At 33.4% G+C, this 23459-nt stretch overlaps 1 protein-coding gene across 1 annotated transcript in view; it reads left to right on the forward strand.

Moving 5' to 3' along the window:
• Window positions 1-23459, forward strand: part of PCLO (piccolo presynaptic cytomatrix protein) — a gene marked incomplete at both ends in the record, with an annotated part of 403276 nt that overhangs the window by 10081 nt on the left and 369736 nt on the right. The window contains one exon of the mRNA XM_081287316.1: window positions 12119-13525. Within this exon, the coding sequence (XP_081143442.1) occupies window positions 12119-13525 (1407 nt within the window). The remainder of the gene's footprint in view (window positions 1-12118; window positions 13526-23459) is intronic.

The raw sequence follows: 23459 nt of genomic DNA on the forward strand, positions 1-23459 counted from the left end.
TGGGGAGGAAGGACTGGAGAGGTAGCTACACTTAGCCACAAGATTTAGGGGCATGTTTACTTCTTTAATTATAATTTGCCAACCTTTCTCCTATCCACAAAGACTTCTTAGACAATCCAGTAACCTATGTGTGAGGATGACCTGTAAATTAACTGCCCTCCTTGGAGGCTATGAAAATGTGTGCTATTCCAAATAAACCTTAAGAATCCATTGGCTCCAAGCCTAGACTTATGATGCCAAAAGGAGTTTATGGCTGTAGCTCTTCTTCCTGATCCATTAATGGAATTAATCAGTACAATATATTTCCTCTCTTTGGTCTTGGTTTCTGACACAGAAACTGAACATTTACTTTCTAATCAGTGACAAAGCAATTTTTATTGTTGTTTGTATAGATTTGTTTTATCTTTTTTGGTGTATAATCTTAGGAAAGATAGATTTAGGGCCAGATTGAAAGGCTTGTGCCTAATGTTTGGTAATTCTTTAAACTTTTTCAAATTTTAAAATGTATGAAAATGAATTGTTACTTTTCATGATGTTGATAATGAAGCAAATGTTAATGATGAAAGTGAGTTTAGGTGCCCCCCTGTTTTATTAGATTATGATATATTAATTAGTTTTTTTTCTGCTGAAACTAGATATTTTCTTTTCAAAAAAAAATGGCCACCTTTCAGGAGAAAAAAAATTACCCCTAGACTTACATATATAGATGTGCATAAAAACTTTCATTATTTACTAAAATGACAGATCAAACAATGACTAAAAATCTCCAGTTGGGTAAAATGGCTTCACTGGCCACCTCTTTTAGGTGGATAGTGTTGATGCTTCTGGTTCTAGTGAGAAACAGAATGGGCCTGCAGGGGCCTTGGGGGTAAGGATTTGTTTAAAAAGAGCTGGTAAGAAAAGAGAAGAGCTATGCCAAATATCAGGAGTCTGGTACCTGTGGAAAAAGCAAACCAGTAAGGTATTTCTCATGGTGGGATGACTGAAAGAAGTTTTAGAAAAGAGGATAGTCTTTTTCAAATTCCTTGGTGTTTTTAGCACAGATTTTTTAATTTTTTCTCACCTCAAATTCAAAGCAGACTGCCACACAGTTCCTTTATAAAAGGAGGACTAAGCACTCAAATATTCATCTACTCTTTCTAGAAGTCCCACTTTTAAAATATTGATGGCATAATAGTTCCTGAAAAGATGAAAGAGTACCAGTAACATCATTTGGTATATCGAGGGATTCCAGGCAAAGGGAAGGAGTTGACAAAGAGCTGAGAAAACCATTCATTGTACAGTAGCTTTCTGAAGGAACCTGAGAAAGGCCCTAAACTTGTAGTCAACAAATATAAAAAAGTAGTAGTGGCTTGTGGGTGGTAATCAAAGAATAGATTTTAAAATTGCAGTAGGAGCAAGGAGCATACCTAGATTCTTTCCTACATTCAGTGGGAAGAGCATCCATTGTAGTAAAGGGCAGAAATAAATAAGACATATGGTGTGATAGACACTTTATTTATCCCTCTGTACCACTAGAGAACGTTCTCTAAATGAAGAAGAGAGTTGCCTAAGAAGTGCCCTCTTAAGAAAACTAGAAGCTTTTGAAATAAGAGTAGGAGTGGAGGTAATGCTCCTTTCTCACAACAATGTGTTGTAGAGAAAAGAAATAATCTCAACCATGAGTCAACTGCACTAAATCTTTTACCTTCAGAGCAAAGTTGGCCTTACTTATTTGACCAACATCCTACTTGCCCTCAAAAGAGAGTAATAACAGGAAAACAAAACCGTCTATACGAATAAATTCTGTCAATTACTCATACTAATGGTGGTACTATAAATTAGTGGGTTAAGAGCCTAACTAGACACTTGACATTAATACCATATGAATGCTAGAAATGAACTAATAGGGAGAAAACATATAAACCCAACCTCATAAGAGTTCATTCAGGAAAAATAACTTAAGAATTCTTATTATTCCTCACAAAGATTTAAGTGGATATTTCATTGATAATTATCATATGAAAATATCAATGGGCTGGTTGAGGATAAAAGTGTACCCCATTAATGACTCAGAAATTTCCTAGATTATACAGCTAAACAACATCTATTGTTGTTTATTCAACTACTTAACATCCCCTATATTTTTGGCATGTTCTAGACTATGGGGATATGAGAATAAACAAAATACACAAAAATATTTTCCTCATGGAGTGGATTTTCTAGTGAGGTCACAAATCAGTAAAACATATGGTGTGACAGATGGTAGTGTTAGGAAGAAAACTGAAGTACAGCAGGGTTATCTTATGTACCAAAAGAGGGATGGGGATTAGTTGTGGGGTTCCCTCACTCTGTCATTTGGAGATTAGTCTTGGAGTTGATGGATGACTTGAGATTCAAAAATTTTGAATGGTGAGTAAATGTATAATTGATGCATATAGTCCTAATGGCGGCTGAGGGTCAAGGGGTGAGGGCAGTAAATAGGAAAGAGAAGGAATGCACCCGGGAATGTATACAATTCTGAGATTTTATATTCATTCCTGCCTCCTTTACAGGTAGGGAACTGGTTATTTTATGAGAGGAAAATTATTATAAACTTCTAATAAATTGATTGTATCTTTGTCTTCAATGCAATACCTTTGAAATATTTATAAATAAAAGCTCTTCTTATTTCATAGAGAGCTATTTCTATTCCTAAAAATAGATGATAGTATTGTCTTTTGAAAAAAAATTTAGTTTGAAAAAAAATTCATGCAAGCCGTAGATATGTAACATTTTAAATTTATAGATCAAAAGTAAAAATCAAAGCATTATTTAAAGTTATAATGGCAACCGCAACAAATAATTACAAGAAAAATTTAATACGGATTGATCCTGAAACTCAAGCCTCAGTGTTAGAGAAGAAGACATTTAATGACATACATTTTTGCATTTTTTCAACTTGTGAATTCATGTTATAATTAAAATCAACTCTGATGTAATCTAAAAGTTCTGAATGTTCAAATGATTGTTTAACCAAGTATATGATGTGAAGGAATGGATAAAGGATTTAAATGCTTGTTTTTTAGATTGTTAGCTATAATTTTAGAATTAATTGGAATTCATTTTAGTTTGGCTCAAAGTTTTGGAGGTTTTAGTCCTTGGTCTCTTGGCCCTGTTGTTTTGAGTGTGTGCTAACACAGTGTGCATCATGGAAGAAGCACGTGGTGGATAAAAAACATTCACCTCATGGTTAGGAAACAAAAAGAAGAAGAAGCGGGGCCCCACTACTCCCTTGAAGGGCATGTCTCCAGTGACCACAAGGCCTCCCACTAGACCCCACTTTTTAAGGAGTCTACCTCCTCCCAGTAGTTCCATACTGGGGACCAAGGTCTTAACAGATGAGCCTTTGGGGCGGCATATATAAGGTCAAAAGTATGGCAACATTGTTCTTGGTGAAATTTTAAGAATTTTTGGTTTGATTTAACAATGAAAATTTGTCTTATGTCTGTGATACTGTTTAATCATTTTCTTCATCATTCTTTGTCAAAGTTGTGTATACTTTAACTGGCACCATGTTTATATGAAGCCAATTAAGGGAAATAAAGCACCATAATTCTAAGCATAAGGTTTTTGGAAGACAAAGGATCCTATCTAGTTCTTTTTAAAATATTCTGATAATGCCTATGATGATATATAATAAGAGTATCACTGTTCATACTGTTAAAACAAGAATATCCTAATTATAACAAAATGAATTTACCCTTATTAAAAATATTTTCTAATGAAGTTGAAGAAATAGAATGACCCAAATATTTTAAAATATGTATTATTTATATATGTTTACACATACCATATTGGTTTTGGTCAAATCTTTGATGTGGTCCTCTAGAAACATTTTACTTGTTATGTGGCTATTTCCTGAATGTTTGTGTGTACCTCATGTTGTACTCATACTTTAGTCATTAAAACTAAAGACTGTTTTTACTTCCAGCTTTTAAATCACTAGATGTTTCAGATATCTTTTTTTTTATTTTTAATTTTTTGGTACCAGGGACTGAACTCAGGGGCATTCGACCACTGAGCCACACCCCCGGCCCTGTTTTGTATTTTGTTAGAATCAGGGTGTCACTGAGTTGCTTAGGGCTTCACTTTTGCTGAGGCTGGCTTTGAACTCATGATCCTCCTGCCTCAGCCTCCTGAACTGCTGGGATTACAGGTGTGTGTACAGCCTCAGATATCTTTTTGAAGAACTGACTTTTATAGTAAGCTTGTTGTTGTGTATTATTAGAAGTTGTATGATGTTTTACATAACTTGGTAATACCAGATGTTCTGTGAAAGCAGATATACACTGTTAACAAAATCATCTTTTGGATCAGTAAGCTTAACACAGGGATAAATTAACTCACATATTGTTTATTGCACTGAAGACAAATATACAAATAATCTATTAGGGGTGTATAATAATTTTCCTAAAAGAAATTACCGTATTATAGGCATCAGTAAGGCATCAGGTGATCTTGGTTCCAGGGCTAGTTCTGCCCTTCTCGTAACTACATTCTTGCTGGTATTACTATAAGTTCACTTGAAAATATTGCTAGTTACATAGCAACAACTTCACTGCAAAGTTTCTTGCTTTTTTCTTAAGAACAAAAGCAGACCGGTTCTTTGTCACAGAGATGAGCGTAAGTTTGAATACTGTGCATTTCAAACACTACTAAGCAATATATCTGCATTTTGTCATTTAATACTCCTTTAATGGGGCATTCATTTTAAAAATAAGTATGCAGAATAGGAAGATAAGAATTCAAAGTCTTCTGAGCCAGCCATTTTTGTTAGAATTTGATAATAGAGATTGTAAAGGTAATAACTTGGTTTACTGTTAAGTTCAGAAATCAGAGCTTAGAAGGAGAGCCAATAATTTAGCAATCTACAAGGGAACAATCCTGTTTCTAAAGTGGAATGTAATAAGGTATATATAGGTGAGATCTGGTCTTACCTGATGTAAAACAGCAAATCATCTTTTTTTCTTATTTTTCTAATAAAAATTTTATTAAATGCAAAACAATTCATAGAAATATGATATTTTATCACAGTTTTCAACTGTATACTTTCAACAACAGATTTCTATTTATGTAAAAGAAAATAAATTAAGTGGCAGTTTTCATTATGTGAGCACGTGATTTAGGAATTCTATAATTGTACCTATTAAAAAAATTTTAATGTATAGATCTTCTTATTTTTTTTTACTTACAGACAGAGGAAGGATTTTAAAAAGACCAGAAGAAAATAAACAATAATGAAAAATATAAATAGTATTGGGGAAAATACAAAATAATGTAAATTAAGCATCATTTTGAAATCAGATTTTCCTTAAAGATTCACGAAACTATGTTAAATTTGAGCAATTTACAAGATATAAGGGACTTTCATTCACAACAAGTTAGAAAAGGTTAAAATTCCTTTTACCCAAGCAATAATACATTTTAAGCATTTCATATATTTTCAAAAATGTACTTCCTTTTTTTTTCCAAGTCAACACACAATAAATTGGCTTAATTCCATGGAACATCTGACATATTTCATTTTATATTAAATTCATGAGACCTTTGCTTCATTTCAGTAATGTAATTTATTATTTCATTTTTCGTCTTTAAATAAAATCATAAAAGGAAAATTTAATAAGCTATTCAAATAACCACGCAAATATTGTCTAATTGGATCCACTAGATCACAGGCTGCAAAATTGTATGATAGCCTAAGGTGTGTGTTAATCCATTGAGATACTACAGTTTGAAATCACCATATGTGAGGCAGTCTAAAAGTATTAATGTATAATGTAGGTAAGCTCAGTTTACTAATTTGTCATCCTCTTTTCTTTGTGTAACTGTAATAGAATATAGATATACTTTCATGTCTATGTGCTGCAATTATTTTATAATTTGTGCTTTAGCAAAAGTGTCAGTTTTCTTTGTTTTGGGTTACCCTGACAAACATATTAAAAACATTCTTCTATATTCTATCCTATTTGTTAGGATTTACAAATGCTATTGCTAGCAATTGATGAACATTGTTATGGTGTATGTAAAAAGTGCATATTTAGTTTGCATATCACAAGCTTTGTTTATGATTGCTGAATTATGCAGCTGAAAATTGTAATTCACAGTTTCAGAGAGGAAATATCCATCTAACTTTTGGATATTTTAAATGAAATTTCTTTTCCAAGTTGCTGAGCATCTTATTAAAATCTGACGAATGCTAGTGTCTATTTTTTAACCAAAATAAATTATGTATTAATATGAAAAGCTAAAGATGATAACTACAGTGAGCCATCTGCAGCCAAACTGCTGTTGGGAGTAACAGCCTCTGTAGGGGAGGTCGTGTGTTTTGGGCAATCTTTGAGTAGCAGAAAGCATAATCTGTCACCAAACCTTAGCTTGAATTATTTTTTATAAGGCTCATTTTTTGGCTCTATTTGTCTGGTTATCTTTCTATGGCATTCAAAATAATATAAGGTTTTCAATAAGTATTTTAAGACAATTTGATCAGAAATAGGAAAAAAATCCTTTTGTATAGTTCAGCATTAAATGAAATTCAAAATTTAATTGGTATCCAATACAGAAGCTAATAGTAAGCCTGAAAACTCATCACTCCATTTTTTTTACAGTGTATTGGTTCTTTTTAGTTATCCATGACAGTAGAATCCATTTAATATAATTATAAAAGTATAGAATATATCTTATTCTAGTTGGGATCCCATTCTTGTGGATGAACATGATGATGGGATTCACTGTGATATTTTCATATATGTACATAGGAAAATTATGTCAGATGTCACTCCTTTTTAAAGTCTAAAATGAGAGAAGGGGAAATAATTGGAAAATACTTTAAACCACCACGTATGGAGTCTAAAATCCATTTCAGACTATAATAGTAATAGTTAAGAAGTGGTAGATCTTCATTAATGGAGAAAGAGTAAGTGGTAAAGGAGGTAATTCACTGTGGATTGTAAAGGATGAATAACTTTTAGGTAAATAAGAGAGAAGACCATAGTTGGCTGAGAATCATTGTTCGGGTGAGAGGATGAGAACACTGCCTCCATGGCAAATGGTCAATTCAGATGTTATGGTTGCAGAAAAGTTTACTTGTGAAGAGTCAAGAAGAACCCAACAGGTATTACTGTCTATCTACAGGATAAGATCATGGTTTAAGACAGTTTATTAAAAAACTAATATGAATTATCACCAGAAAATATAAATTCCTAACATTATCTTTCTATGTTCCATTATTACAAGTACATATGCTTTGTAATTGAGTACAAATTTAATTGTAAATCTTATGCAAATTCCAACAAATTTGTATTTGTTGGAAGTAGAAGTTTTTCATTGTTGTTTTGAGAGACTTTCATTCAGTTTCAAAGCTAAACAAATTAGTAATGCTGAGCAGGAATATACTTTAATTCTGAGCTCCCAAAATCTACTGATTTAATTCATTACTTAGATGTAACAAGTTAATTACTTTCAATTATTACTGAAGACACTCATAAAAATCATGATATAATTTTTTGGCAATCATAGTTTTGAGACATTTTTTGAAAGTGGCACCATTAGTTGAAATTCTGTATGTAATGTTCACATTAAACTTTCAAGTTGTAATTCTTGAAAGATCTAAGGCATTTATAATTATCCAGCAAAGGCTTTAGCCACTGAAATTTCATTACTGTATTTTCCAGCACCAATATAGATATATGCTCAACAAAAAGTAACCCTGTGCATTGCAATTACCAAGGAAGTATATTAGAATAATTAAATGCAAATCTATATGAAAATATACAGCGATCTGGGCAGGGGTTGTGGCTCAGTGGTAGAGTGCTTGCCTACCATGTGTGAGGCTCTGGGTTCAATACTTAGCACCACATAAAAATAAATAAGATATATTGTGTCCATCTACAACTAAAAAAGTATCTAAAAAATATACAATGATCTGAGGATGAGCAGGAATGCTTTCTGATCACTTTGTTCTCCCCATTTATATAGCATATCAAGCTGGAAAACTAAATGAATGAAAAATATTATGCATTTCTTTTGATCCTTTTCATAGAACTGAGTTAGAGTAGCTCATTAAATAATTGTTTCAATAACTTGAATTTCATTTATACACCTTCTGAAAGGCCATGGTTAGGAAAAGCAAAAGATGACTGTTTCTCCTTGTTTGTCATATACAATGTAGAACTGAGCAATAGTTCAGGCTTGCCACCCCGATAGTTAGGTAATTTCATTTAATGATTGCACATTGAGGGAAAGAGTCCTTCAGGATACACTGATACAGTTGTAGGCTCTACTGGTACTAATTATCACATTTGTCTCATGGTTTATCAAAGTGGATGATTAGTGTAGTGTTAGGGAGGGGGTGCTACTTGTGACAGGGGATCAGGGAAGTTGCTTATGAACATAATCTTTGTGAACTGACTTGTTGGAATGAGTCTTGGCCTCCAAGATTGTCTGACTTGTGTGGCATGTAGAGGAAATGATAAGGACTAAAATAAGGTCCTCATTCATGGCTATTATAAAATGAAGACTCAATCATGCTGAAGGATGGGGTATAGACCTGCAAGTAGCAGAGCTGTGTAAGTTCTAGCATAACAACACTAATGAAATTATATATTTTGAATTTCTCATAAAAATTGTCTTTATTTGATAGGTAGCAGAGAGGCATTGAAGTTTAGGGGAAGTGGTTAGAGTCAACCTCTTCTGTTGTTTATTAAAATGTTTTTTTTCATGGAAGTGTAAAATATTTGAGAAATTTGTAATAAGGGTCAAATGAAGGATAGTAACTTTGGAAATGTGAGAGAATAATGGGGAATTTCTTTTCATAAGCAATGGAGATCCACTTGGGGAATAATTGAGAATGTGGGAAAACTATGACAAGGTTTCTAACATGAGTGACAGGGTGGTGGAGCTATTCCTACTGGTATTCTCCCTGAGTGCCTTGTGGCAGACCTACCTAACAGTAGAGTGGAAGGCTGTTAATGTTGGGGCTGGTTGTGGATTTTTTTATTTGCTCAATGTATAGGAAGACCCTTTTTTTCCCTTTTCTCTTTTCCTGTTTTTCAATTAGGATATTGGAAATGCTGGTGTTTTTAGTAGAAAGATTGTTAAGTAATGAGATAAAAATCATTTCTATATTCACCAGATTTGCCTAGTAGAATTAAAATGGAGGCTTTTTCTAAAACATCCTAAGAGGATAAAAAACTTTTCATATTGTGACAGCTATAGACAATCATTTCAATCTGTATCCTAGCAGTGACAGAAAACATGAATCAAATATCTTTTATGTGCTTATCAAAGTTAAAAAAAAATGGTCATTAAAAGGATAAAAGAGTCAGTTGCAGTGGTGCATGCCTGTAATCCCAGCAGCTCAGGAGACTGAAACAGGAGGACCACAAGTTCAAAGTCAGCCTCAGCAACTTATCAAGGTGCTAAGCAACTCAGTGAGACCCTGTCTTTAAATAAAATACAAAATAGGGCTGGGGATGGCTCAGTGGTTGAGGGCCCCTGAGTTCAATTTCGGGTAACAAAAAAAAAAAAAAAAAAAAAAAAAAGGACAAAAGATAGGACAGTGAGCTCTGTTCCTGAAAAGGGTATGTTAAGAGGAAAGCTGAATTTTCAGCAAAGGGACAGGGGCTTCATGTTTCCCTTCTCCCTTTTTCTAACTTTTCTCTTTCCATTTTTGTGGAGATATATTTATGTACACTTATAAACTAACACAAATCATTTTATTTGGAGATAAGTTTTGTATATAAGGCACTTCCCAGTGTTGATGTATATCATATACTATATATATCATGGTGGTTTTCTAATTTTGCACTTGACCAAAGATGAAGTTAGAGCCTAAGGACAGGTTGTGCATAAAGCTTCAATGGTCAAGTTGACAAGGAGCTTAGAGTTCACTGATAAAGCCAAATGTATCCAAAGAAATTATCTGGAGGGGTTGGGGTGGGAAAACATTAGCAGGAAATAAAGAAGGAATTATCACAATGTTATCAGATACTTACTTTACATGTGTAAAATTGAAATTGTGCTCTGCATTTAACTTGTTTCTAATCTGTTTACTGTAACATAGCTTCCACCAGGACAGGGATTTGGGGTTCTTTATTCAGTGGCATGTTCTCTATAGAGAGTACTTAATGAATATTTGACTAATGGAATAAATATTAATTAAATTTCACATTTGCTTTGGTCATGACACTTGTTACAAAGGAAATAAGCAAATAATGATAATGAAAGTTACTAACCCTAGAAGTGTATCATTTAAACTGGTTAATGTGGATACACATTTCATATAATAGATATTTAATAGAAAAAAGTTATCATACTTATAAAGAATTGTTTTTAAGTTATACTTTACTTTTGTCTGCCTCCATGAGTATGAGGTGATCATATAAGGCTATATGAAAGAAAATAAATGAGAAAACAACTTAGCAGAATAGCAGAATTACAGCAGTAATAGAGAACGTGAACAAGTGGGTAGATGAATATTTATAGAGCTATTTTATTCCTCAAGAAGGGGATAAAATGGAGTGAAAGTTTTCTTACATTTTAGCCTGCCTTTTATCTTGGTACTTGCTGGAGTAGCAACTGCTTGTTTTGGAAGTTCAAATATTTATATCTATTTATATCTATATCTATATCTATCTATCTATCTATCTATCTATATATATATATATATATATAAAGTTATTTTTTGAAATGCTTCAAACATATAGGAATATAAAAAATATAATAACTACACAAGTGCTTGGCACCTGTAGTGAAAACAAACTTAATGAACACCCAATACTTCCCACCCACATTTAACAAACATCATAATTTTACTTTTTGATTTTGTTTTTAAAAAGAAATGAAATACGTTAGTTTCAGTTGAAAATTTGTTTTAACCTCCTCTATTCATAAGAGTATTTTTCATGAGATGGCAAAATAAACGTTGTTATTTTGACACATAAGTTTAAAGGAACTTTCAAGTTCCGAGATGATACTATTTCTTTTCAAAATTAGCTGCTTGAAAATAAAGAACATTTTGTTTGCCAACTAAATAGTTTGTGCTATGGGAAAATGACCCCCATATATTTTTTTTTCGCCATTCTGTACAAAGAACTTGAGTTTCCAACTATATATATTGATTACTTTGGGTTGAGAGGATTGGATTGTGGTAGAAGTTGATGTTCTAAATTATTTTGGAGATATTTAAAATATTCTGTGATAAGCAAACATAGTTTGAAAAAAATAAAAATTATTAAATATGGGTACTTTTAAATTACCTTCTAATTTATGGCATTAAATTCAACATCTTTTCATAGTTGATGCAGCATGAAAAGAAGAGTTATATATGTTATTATTATATATGTTATATAAATGTATATACACATATTATATATGAATATATCCCACATATTCACCTTCTCTCCCTCTTGTTCTCTCTCACATTTGCACATATTGCTAGTCAAATGTATACATTACTTTTTTAAATATTGCCTTTTAAGTATACGCATAAAACTTATAAGAGAATTTTTTAAATAAATAAGGCTATTTATGATAATTTGAGGGGATGCCAATTTTTAAATTTATTTTCTTTGGAGGTAATATTCTTTCTAACCAGCATGGTTAACAATTTTTGTTTTCTCATATTTAAGTATGTTAACTTGATCAGGGAGGTAATACTCTAATGCTCTGCTAATTTAAGAAACTAGCAATGCTTTCAGAATCTGACTAGCCTACTCTGAGTTGTATAACTAAAAACCATTTATGAGCCATAAATAGAGAAAACATATATCATAACTGACTAAAGGAGTTTAATATGGTTTTCTATATCTGGGAGTAATCAGAATTTGAATAAATCAGAATAACAGAATTAACACTGGAACAAAATTAAACATGTCAATTTTTACTTTTTATTTTCTTTAAAACATTGTTCTTTGGTCTCTGAGTTTATTAATTATGTTTTCATATAATTCAACATTTTATATAAATTAGGTGGCGTATATTTTATATTTTGAATAATGAGAGACATAGTTTGAAATGGTAACAACATATTTTTTAAAAAAATTTTTTGTGCTTTCACAGTATTATTATCTCAGTGACCATTATTTTGTATTATTTTTAGGTAAAAGAGTGGCTCTGTTTAAACTGTCAGATGCAAAGGGCTCTAGGAGGCGAACTGGCTCCAATTCCATCATCACCCCAGCCCAAACAGAAGACTGCTGCTGTTGCTCCTACAACAGTGAGCAAATCAACCCCACTGCCACTGCAGAGTTCCCCAAAGAAGGATGCACCACCCAAACAGGATACAGCAAAGGCTCCTGAGTCGAAAAAGCCCCCACTAGTGAAACAACCAACGCTTCAGGGCTCCCCTGCAGCCTCAGCCAAGCAGCCGCCTGTGGAGGAGCCCTCCTCCAAGCCAGCCCTTCCCAAAGACCCTTCTGTTCCTACAGCTGAGCAGGTGAAAGCCTCCACAGCTGAGGAGAAATCAAAGCAACCCAAGACCATAAAGCCACCTGCAGACATTCAGTCTTCAGCAGAAGGAACAGCCAGGAAACCTGATGCTTGGAGCTCCCAAGTACAGGCTCAGGCTCCAGAGAGCACAGCCCCTCCAGTGAAAACAGACTCTGCCAAACCCTCTCAGAGTTTTCCACCAACAGGAGAAAAAGTCACCCCATTTGATTCTAAAGTCATGCCTCGACCTGCATCAGATTCAAAAATAATTTCACATCCTGGGCCTAGTTCAGAAAGCAAAGATCAAAAACGAGTGGATCCAGCTCAAAAGAAGGAAGAGCCTAAGAGAGCGCCAACCAAAACGACCCCTAAACCAGATGCCAAGCCTGTGCCAAAAGGGTCACCGACACCCCCTGGCCCAAGACCTTCCACTGGCCAAACTGCTCCCGCATCTCCACAGCCCCCCAAACCTCAGGAGCAGTCGAGACGCTTCAGTCTGAACCTGGGCAGTATTACTGATGCGCCACGATCACAGCCCACAACTCCTCAGGAAACTGTGACTGGGAAACTCTTTGGGTTTGGAGCATCCATCTTCAGCCAGGCATCAAATTTAATTTCCACAGCTGGCCAGACTGGACCTCAGCCACAAGGAGGGCCCACAGCCCCAACAAAACAAGCTGCTCCCCCACCCCAGCCCCCAGCTTCTAAGGGGCCACCCAAACCTGCAGGCCAGGCATCACCTGCACCTGAAAAGGCCATACCTGTGAAAAAGGAAACGAAAGCTCCAGTAGCTGAAAAATTAGAGCCCAAAGCTGAACAGGCTCCAACAACCAGAAGAACAGAAACAGACAAGAAGCCTCCACCTGTTAAGGATAGCAAACCTTCAACAGCTGAGTCCCAAAAGTCTGTCCTTCCAGACAAGTTGAAGAAAACCACCAAACCCAAACCAGCCTGCCCTCTCTGCAAAACTGAACTCAACGTAGGTTCTCAGGATCCTCCTAATTTCAACACTTGCACTGAATGCAAGAATCAAGTGTGTAATCTCTGTGGATTTAACCCAACACCCCACTTGACTGAGGTAAGCAATGTGTATATAAGACCTGTGAATGCACAGTTTATTTTGAGATATTTTGGGGGCAAATTTATGAGCAAAAAATATGTTTCTAGTGGAGAAAACAAATCAATATTGATACATTAGAAGTTTTAATTATTCCTTGCTTAATTTACTAAGATTCTCAATTATTAGGACTTTTATGAGTTAATACACTTCAAGTAAGAAAATGGAATAAGTTGATATTAAAATAACAATGATCCCCATCCTTCATGAATCCAAAACCTGTATCTTAGGAGGACTATTGAGTTTTTATATGGAAACTGCAAATAAGAGTTGTAATATATCATTCTCATTTCTCTAACCTTCTACTCCATTTAATATATAAAAAAAAAAAAGTTGGTCGCAGAATCTACAATGATACGAAATCTGTTATTTAAAAAAAAACTTAAAAATCTGGTGTAAATTAATAATGTTACCAAGTAGAAAGTAGTGGCTCAATTATATCTAGGCTTTTTATGATTCTGTTTGAGATATTATCTGGCAGCACCTAGAGTACTTTACTAAGAACTGTGGAAAGGGAAAAGATGGATGGATTTCAGTGACTAATGTGAAGATATGTTTTATGGGATGTCAAGAATACTTTCTCTGCAATGTCTATGACCAAAAAACAGATGGTGCATCTCTGCGTAATGTTGTATTTATAAAAGAAAGAGTCTATAGGCATTAATAGCACATTAAGGCTGTCAGAATATGTGATTTTTGGAATCTCAGGAGTTAAATGATCATTCTGGTGTTAGTAAGTAACAGCAATATTTTAATAAGCATTTTGAGAGTGAATTTAAAATAATCATTCATTGATTTCGTCAAGTCAAAAATACTTAAGGACCATTTTACTTCACTGTATTTGATCTTGTAACTCATTGGAATGGTAAGACCAAATAGACTAGCATCTTATAGAAAAAAAAAAAAGCTTCAAGTTGTCTTTTTTGGGGGGAGGGAGTGTTCATTAAATAATTATTTTTAGAACAAACCATAGAAAATTTTTATTTTGTTATTTTAAAACACATTAGTATGGTTTGACATAGTTAACACCATATGAAAGCATTTTCACTGCAGGCTAAGACAGATTTTTCTCTTCAGCTATGATGAATAATGTTAACTAAGATCCATTTTAAAAGTAGATAAATTTTAGTTTCTGTTAGCATGTTATGATGTTATGAGTGGTAACAACTATAATTATTACATACAGCATTTGGGATTCAATATGAAAACAAAACAAAAATCAACATTAAATTTCTTTTATATTTTAGAAGAATAGCTTTTGGTTGTATGTTCATGATGAGGAAAAATTCATTTTTCATTTTTTCCCCAATACAACTGCATTTATTCTAAACGCTTAAAAAAGTGTACCCTTTAATGAGGAACTTTATGCTATCTATACAATACAGTTAAGTAAAATAGTTCTAAATCAAACTGTACTACTGAAAACAAAACTATATACATATTTTAAAATATTTGAACACTTTTAAAAAACTGTGCCATATAAGGGGAGGTCTATAACTTATAATTTACACATCATGCCTGTGCATGCATATGCATATGCACAAGAGCATGTTGGGATCATCGTGATGCTTAGAATTCTGTCAGTGTTTGGAAGAATGAAGTGAGAGCCCTCTAGCTAGAGAATCAATGACTCTTCTAGGGAAATCTTTGATTTCCTGTGTGTTGGTAAATTATACACTGGAGGTGGTAATTTGGGTATGAGATTTTTTGAATGATACAGAAATTAATGAGGATGTGTGGAAAATCAAGTTTGAATAATTTCAAAATAAAAATTGTCTCAAGTGTTTAGACCATTTAGGTGAGGTCCTATTTTATATATGGTCAGTGGGATATATATATATCTCACTGTTCAAATTCTGCTCTGCTGTCAATTCTTTGAGTTTGGAAGATTATATTTCAGGAGGGAAGGATATCTTATGTAACAAAAGAGTGTTCCTTGCTCACCTTGAATGTGCTAATCTACATGAAGTTTTTAGTTAGCTCAAGGCCTGAGCTCTAGCTTCTAGTAGAGTCCACTGGCTGATCTGGCATCATGGGAATGAATCAAGGTTGGTTGCCTTTATATTATCATCACCCTAAAGGACTTTGGATGAACAGCAGAGAGGTTAATTGAAAAGAATTGCACAATGTGGGGGCTGGGGCTGTAGCTCAGTGCTTGCCTCCAATGTGTGAGGCACTGGGTTTGATCCTCAACACCACATTAAAAAAATAAAATAAATAATAATAAAGATATTGTGTTCATCTACAACTAAAAATATTTTTAAAAAAGAGTGGCACAATGTGCATGTGTGTGTGTGTGTGTGTGTGTGTGTGTTCATATGTGTACGTTTACATATAAATATATACACATACGTACATATACACATATGTGTGTGATATATAAACAAATTCTAAACATCATTTATAGGCTTAATTTGTGCTATGATTCCAGTGTTCATGCTGAAATATCTTTCATTTATCTCACTTAGGAGTTAGGGAAGCACTTTCTTCTTGATTCATATTTTGTTTTATACTTTCTAATTGTGATATTTTTAATGAGATCCATTATTTTCTGCAGGGCTGATTACTGTACTTTCATGTTAGTTTCAGAGAGAACAGCCTGAAACTACTCAGACTTTTATGACTGAAGTAGAAATCTTATTTCTCAAGAAAGAATTTGGTGATTTCTGTTTATTTTCTGCTATGTTTGATTATATCCTAGCCTCTACTTCTCTTAGACTACTCATGAGGCAGGAAGTCATTCCTTGCTTGTGGCATCTTGCACCCCATCCCTTTTTGTTGTCTCTTCCTCTGGTGGTGAAAAGACTCCTTATCCTTTGCTGTGGTTTGGGGAGCTGTAGACAATGTCCCTCTTCCCTCACCTATTAATCCAACTCACCTGTCTCTAAGGATGTTTTCTAGTCCTGGTGCCAACATCTCGCCTTGCTCCTAAGTGCCAAGAGCTGCCTGCAGGCCAGACTTTAGCCTAAGTTATTCTGCTTAACTGCTTGATGCTCAGTTTATATAAACGGTGCTATAAATCTGTTAACCTTTGATAGCATGAGACAATTCTTTTAGGCTTCAATTTCTGCCAACTCGGGATGTTTTGTCTTGGAAAGAGTTTTAAAAGTCACAGTAGGGCTTTTTGAAAGGGCTAGTCTTACAAAATCTGAAAGCATAGTGAGAAAAACAGTCCAAGATGGCAATTAATTTACCTAGTGAATTTTAATCATTCATTAAACAATTAAGCAATTAAAATGCTTAAAGGAGCCAAAATAACTTGCCATCCTCTTTTTAAAGTAACTTTTGATTATGAAAATAAAATGAAATATGTTTCTCATGTTTCAGGAAGTCCTAGAATCATAATTTTGCTTCTTAGCAAGATAATTGTGCCTGGCCTAAACGATGTAGAAATAGCTGGCATATATTTGTCACTAGGCAACAAATGAGTCTTTTGGGCTGATTAAGACCCAGTGGTGTGACTGAGTCCCTTCAGATCTTTGCTCTTTGGCAACAGCAACATCTGCATTTTCTATCAAATACTCAGCATGTGGCTTAGTGGGGATGTGCTGTGTTTCTTAACTTGGCAAAAAAACATATTATCTTCCTTTTAATGAACTTATTATTTTCAAAAGTATGTATTAATACTGAATTAATACTGAAAAGTATTTAAGAAAACAGGCACACGGGCGCGCACATGCGTGCGTGCGCGCACACACACACACATTAAAAATGAAAGGCTAAAAGAATGATCAAAAGTGAATTAGGAGAAGACAATTCTGCTAATTGTTTCAGAAGAATTCCATAGTGGAAATCTACATCCTAGATGAAAATTTCTGCATCATGACAAAGAGGGACACTTGAAGGCACTTTTTGACTGATATAAAAAAAATTTATCTTGTAATCTGTTGAAAAATAAAATTAGTCATTAAGATTTAGGAGAATTTTGATGTTAAAAGTGATATTTTGTTAAAATATTCAAACAATTGATTTAAAATTGAGATTGTTTTTAATAAAATTTGAACAAAAAAGAAAATTTCCTAATAATTCTTATTTTTCTAGACATTTTTACATATTATACTCTATATGGTATCTATGTATCTTAATCAACATATAACATTTCCTCATGTGATTAAACACCTTAAAGTTATTTTAAATGATTAAGTATTCTATGGATTTGTGTTCATTATAAAAAATTTTCTCCTTATTAGGAATTTAGTTTGTTGTCATTGTTTTATTATTATGAACAAGTTAAACTGTTTTGAACATAAATATTTGTATTTTGAACAGTTTCCCAAGGAAAGTGTACTCATATTAAGGTTACTAAATCAAGGATAAGGACCCTGCTGTATCAAATTCTCTTCAGAGCTGTGATAGCAGTTGGCATTGCCACCACTCATGCATGTGATTTCTTTCTCACTACTGCCTCTCCAAATGTGAAAAATATCATTTAAAATAACATTTGCTAATTTGGAAGTCTAAAAATGCTTTTGTTTGATTTGTATTTCTTTGCTTCCTGGAAATTTTTTATTTTAGACATTAAATGTAAATAGATGTCCCTAATCTTGATCCAGACAAAACATTGAGCAGACAATGTTTAAAAAGGTAAAGTGCTATCAGCCATGCTCCTTTTCTTTTTATTCTAATGGGACCACATTTGACATTGTGAGAGGCCTTGTGCAAAGTTTTTTTCTCTCAACCACTCTCTGAGATGGGTTTGCAGATTTGGAGATGAGTAGAATGAAAATCAGAGCTAGGTGCACTTTTCAAGCCACAAAGGTTTAACTCAGAGGCTGTCAGTGCTCTTTTTACTACACTATATTTAAATAACCTAAGGAACTAGATGACAAATACTATTTGTTCTGTGCTGTCTTAACTGTAAGTTGTGTCAGTTGGTAACTGGTAGGATTTTAGTACTAACAAATTTGTAAATATGTGCATCAAATTCAGCTAACACTTTAACTTCACTCACATTCAAAATCATGGGTCTGGAGGCTTGGAATGTAATGCGTGCCAGAGAACAGGTTTAACATGCCGGAACCTCTGGCTCCATTTCCCAACACCCAATCTATCAATGAAAATCTTGGGTAATAAGGAAATTTCTGCCTAGTCTGGGGCATAGCTCTGGTCATTCACTAACACAACTTTCTTGCAAATTATTGGTTTAAGATATTTAAATTTGTAAAAATATAGGTAAACAAAATCAATAAAAATACAACTTCTATAAATAATTTAATGAAAGAAAGGAAAACCAAAGGAATAGAATAAGAAAAAACAAAGTGACAGATAAATTGAAATAAAGTATGCATGGGGGAGGTTTTGTCAAATTTTCACAAGTAAACTGCTAAGTTTCTGGCTTTTTGATTTTAGACTATGTATGTTTTTTTTTTCCCTAAAATGACAAAAAAAAAAAAAAAACAAAATGATTTCTCTTCAAAAAAAAAAAAATTCAGCTTACATTTGGGACCACTAGAATAACAGTGGCTGTATTGCACGGTTGAATTTTAAAGGACTTATTGAAAGATTTAGAAATGTAAAAGCCAGAATCATTGTGCAATCTTCTTCCCAGATAAGTTCACCAGGTGGTCAATGATGACAGATAACAGCATATGACTCAATGAAGAAATGATGTCCCTGTCTTCATATGTAGTGAATGTGAGAGTATAAAGCATACTTGTTCAAGTTGTAAAGAATATTTTTATCCTAATACTTACAAATGATGACCATAAAAATGGTGAATGTCTCAGTGTTCCATTGGTGGTAGTAGAAGTTGAATCTTTGCTCCTACCAATGCTTTGATAGTCTATTGGTGATATTCCTAGACACAGAATATTCCTGGGAATGCATTTCCTATGCTAGTTCTCCATAGTGGTTGTATGAATTTTTATCACAACGCATTTTGCATGCGTGCTCCTATTTTACTAGAGATGCATAATCTGATATAAAAGTACCTGGCCACATGTTCTTATAAGTACTATAAGTAACTCAAGTTAGGATTTTTTTGTTTTGTTTTTGTACACAGATTGAATCCAGGGCTTCCTGCATGCTAGGCAATTACTCTACAACTAAGATACATCCCCAGGTCTTTAAAAATTTTTTGTTTTGAGAGATTCCCACAAAGTACCTAGGCTGGCCTTGGTCTTGAAGTTGAAACCCTTCCTGCTTCAGCCTCTAGAGTAGCTGCATTATTGGTGTGCACCTAGGCATTCAGCAGGATGTGTTTTAATTGTAAACTGCAGAATGGATTTCAAAGCCTTAGCAGGAGACAAATGTAAAAATGTCTTATTAATAATTTTTCATTAGTTGTATATTGAAATAGCCATAAATTTTCATATTGGGTTTTTTATTGTTTTTTTTTTTTTTAATGATCTCAGTTTTCGTTATTGGTTACAGGTTCCCACTTGCTCTTTTGTGAAAATCATTTTTTAAAATTCTTTTAATCTGGGTTTTATCCTTGTCCTATGGATCTTTTTGGGTAGCAATTAATATTTTAAATTGTGGAAAGGCTAAAAGGTTTCCTCTGGCTTCTGAGTCCATTCAAATCCAATTACTGTTGTATAAGGTTTTCATTCCTTGAATATCACTATTATTACCATCGTGTCTTCTTATCATTTTACTTTGTAGTTGCACATGCATGTAGTATATTTGCTTCTATGTAGAATGTTTATTTCTTTATACAAGAAAATATGAAGATTCTTGTATTTGTTGCAATCTAATTTTCTTTTTCAGGGCTTTTTTATGTTACATAAGATAACTGGTTACTTTTGCTTGTTTCCCTGAGAAGACAGATCTCAGTGCTCCCCTAGTAAACACTGCAAATGAAATCTTAGTTCTGCTAGTTTCTATCTACTGTAGCCATTCAACCTTTAGTTCAGGACAGCCTATATTCTCCAATGTCCCCTCTGCCTCCAAATGATCTCCCTTGTTTTCTTAGAAATCTTGAGTCTATTTATAAATTCCCTATGGCATTCAGTGAAAAGTTTACATTTTGGATCAATTTCTACCAGAAGTCTCAGAAATACAGAATATTTGAAATTGAATATATCATTCATTCAGTATTTTATTCATTTCTTTTTTTGATGGCTATCCATTTTACACTTAAAACTGTATTCCACATTTTGAATTATAGAAGTAAAACTCTTCCTCATAATTAGTAAAATAATGAATGAAATGTTTAAAGGTAAATGAATGGCTGCTTTTCATCTAGACACTTCTTTTAGTGGTCTGTTCAGACATGTCTTTTATTGTTTTTTGCTTTATTTTTATAATGGTTATACAAACACAGTAACATGAAAGTATCTTAAGATTTTTAAAAAGTTTTTTTGGGGGTAGTTTTTAAAATTATCTATTTTGAAGTGAATCTTCAAAAGTATGTTGTATTGACTTCTTTTTGTCACTAAGTGGTATACTTTGGGCATTCTCACATGAATCTTTGCTGACTTACCTCGTTCTGCTCTACTCTATGTGAGGTAAGTTGCTACAATTTCACACGGTCTGAACATACATTGTCTTCTTGGAAACTAAGAAATTGAGGGTATTTCTAGTTTCTGTTAGTATATAAACAAAGCTTAAGTCAAATGTTTATTCATATATTTTACATTATGCTTTTATATTTAAGATAAATCCCTTGAAATGAATATATAAGGCTAAGACAAATGGGGTTTTAAAATTTTATCAAAAATTTCTATTATTTTGTTAAAAACTGATAATAATTACAGTACTACCAACAATGTCTGTTCTTTCTTATATTTGTTAGTACATCACAGTTACCAATTTCATGAGTCAGTAATTGTTGTATTATTGCATAAATTTACATTTTCCTGCCTATTTTGAAAGTAAACATTGCTGAAGTTTTATTCATATCATGAGCTTATCAATCATTTTTATTTCTCCTCTTTTATGTTGCCAATTTATACCATAGCTATTTTTTGTTGGAGGAAGTCTATGTATTTATTTATCATATTTTAGATAATTTAACCCTTTATCAAAAACTATCTTGAAATGTTTTCTTATCACTTGTTATTTCTTTATAAAATTTTCATCCATGCATGTGGGTTGTTGTTTTTTTTCCTAATGGAAGCAAATCTTTTAATATTTTCCATGATTACCTACTTTTCTAATGGCCTTCTTCACGTTTCTTTATAAGAAAAAGCTTTTGGTATTTTCTCTTAAGTATTTGTAATTTTATTTTTCACATTGAATCTCTGTCTTATTTATCTGTGCATCTTTTTTTTGGTGGAGTATTAGGTGAAGGTCTAATTTCATATATTCAAAATGCACAGATGCTTGGCCCATGTCATTTACTAAATAATTTATCCTTTTTTTTCCTGATCTGTAATGATACCTTTACCATGCATTACATTTACATTAAAACTGTTCACTTTTCTAAATTCTTTAGTGTATACTATTATTGTCTAGTTTATGGTATTCATACCTTACTATTTTTATTAGACTAGTTTTAATATTTCAATATATTCCATACCCATGCAAATCTTGGCAAAAGCATCTAGTGATAGGATTAATCTGGCCTAGGATTTAACTTTGCCCAACTTACATCTAATAAATTATCCTGTTAGGGTTTCATAGATTTTGATAGTATGCTGAAAATTCCTGGATCAGAGAAAAATAACTTTATTATCAACATATAGCAAATAGCATAAAAATCAGCATGTTTGTATTAATTCTCTTTGTTCCACAGTCCCATGCAGGTGTTACAGTCTGGGTCTAAATTGGTGCTTTGCACATAGTGGGTCTGAGTCACAGGCAAGGATCACTGAGTTTGTAGGCTTTTCCTCTTTTGTAGCAAGCAGAATGCAAGAGATTACCTCAGCCCTTGAAGATTTATAATGTAAAGACAAGCCTGAGAAATGGACAGAGTAATGAGCTACCAGGGCCTTGTTGGCATATGATGCAAGATGTGTAGGGGAATATTATGTTTCTTTATAATATTACAAATTTCTTTAACAAATGATATGAAGTGTAAAGACCTACTATAGAAAACAGGTAAAAACGAAAGTGCATTGGTTTTGACCAACTTCACTCATTCAACTGGCAAATCCTCTTATTCTTGGACTGTTCCTAGACCAACTCCATAAAACTGCTATTAAGGAGGAATGCTTATCAAACCTACTTTAAAGAAGAAATAAATTAGACTCAGGGAAATAATGTGATTATCCTAGATTGAGACCACATTAGATTACTACAGTACTAAATAAAAATACCCTATTTGGTAAATGTTTTTTTTTTCCTATCTTCATTTTAAAAATTCCTCCTCTATTGACCCTATGTGAAGAAGTGATGGAAAAATTAGTGAAGCTAATAATTCTGTGTTTAAGTTACCTTTTTTTTTTTTTTTGTCACTGTGACCAAAGTACCCAACAAGAACTTAGAGAAGGAAAGTTTGCCTCACAGTTTAAAAACAAAAAAGTCTCTCTCCTTAGACAGATGGCTTTGTGGTTCTGGGCCCAAGGAGAAGCAGCACATTATGGGGAAAAAGCCCCTTAAAGAAAAGCTGCTCAGCTCATAGCATTTCCAGGAAGCAAAGAGTGAAAGGGAATGGGCCACAGGGAAGCTGAATCCTCCCAAGGCATACCCTAGTGACCCACCTCCTCTGGCCATGCCCCACCTGTGGACAGTTACCACCCACTTAGTTCCTTCAGACTAACTAGGATGAAGTGATTAGGTTATAACTTTCAAAGTTTAATCATTTAACCTCTGAATATTCCTCATAATATAGGAGATTTGGGGGAATACCTCATATCCATATCATAATAAATATCTGATATCCAAGTAAGCCCTTTCAGGTCTAAATTTGTCAGTCTTTACTATTGCTAATATAATTTACATGTAGTTTGATACTATTTACTATAGATATATTTTATCCTAGGAGAAAAAGGGAATACTTTGTATCATAAAA

Source organism: Spermophilus citellus (genome assembly GCF_964194105.1).
Source record: "Spermophilus citellus genome assembly, chromosome: 3".
NCBI lineage: Eukaryota > Metazoa > Chordata > Mammalia > Rodentia > Sciuridae > Spermophilus > Spermophilus citellus.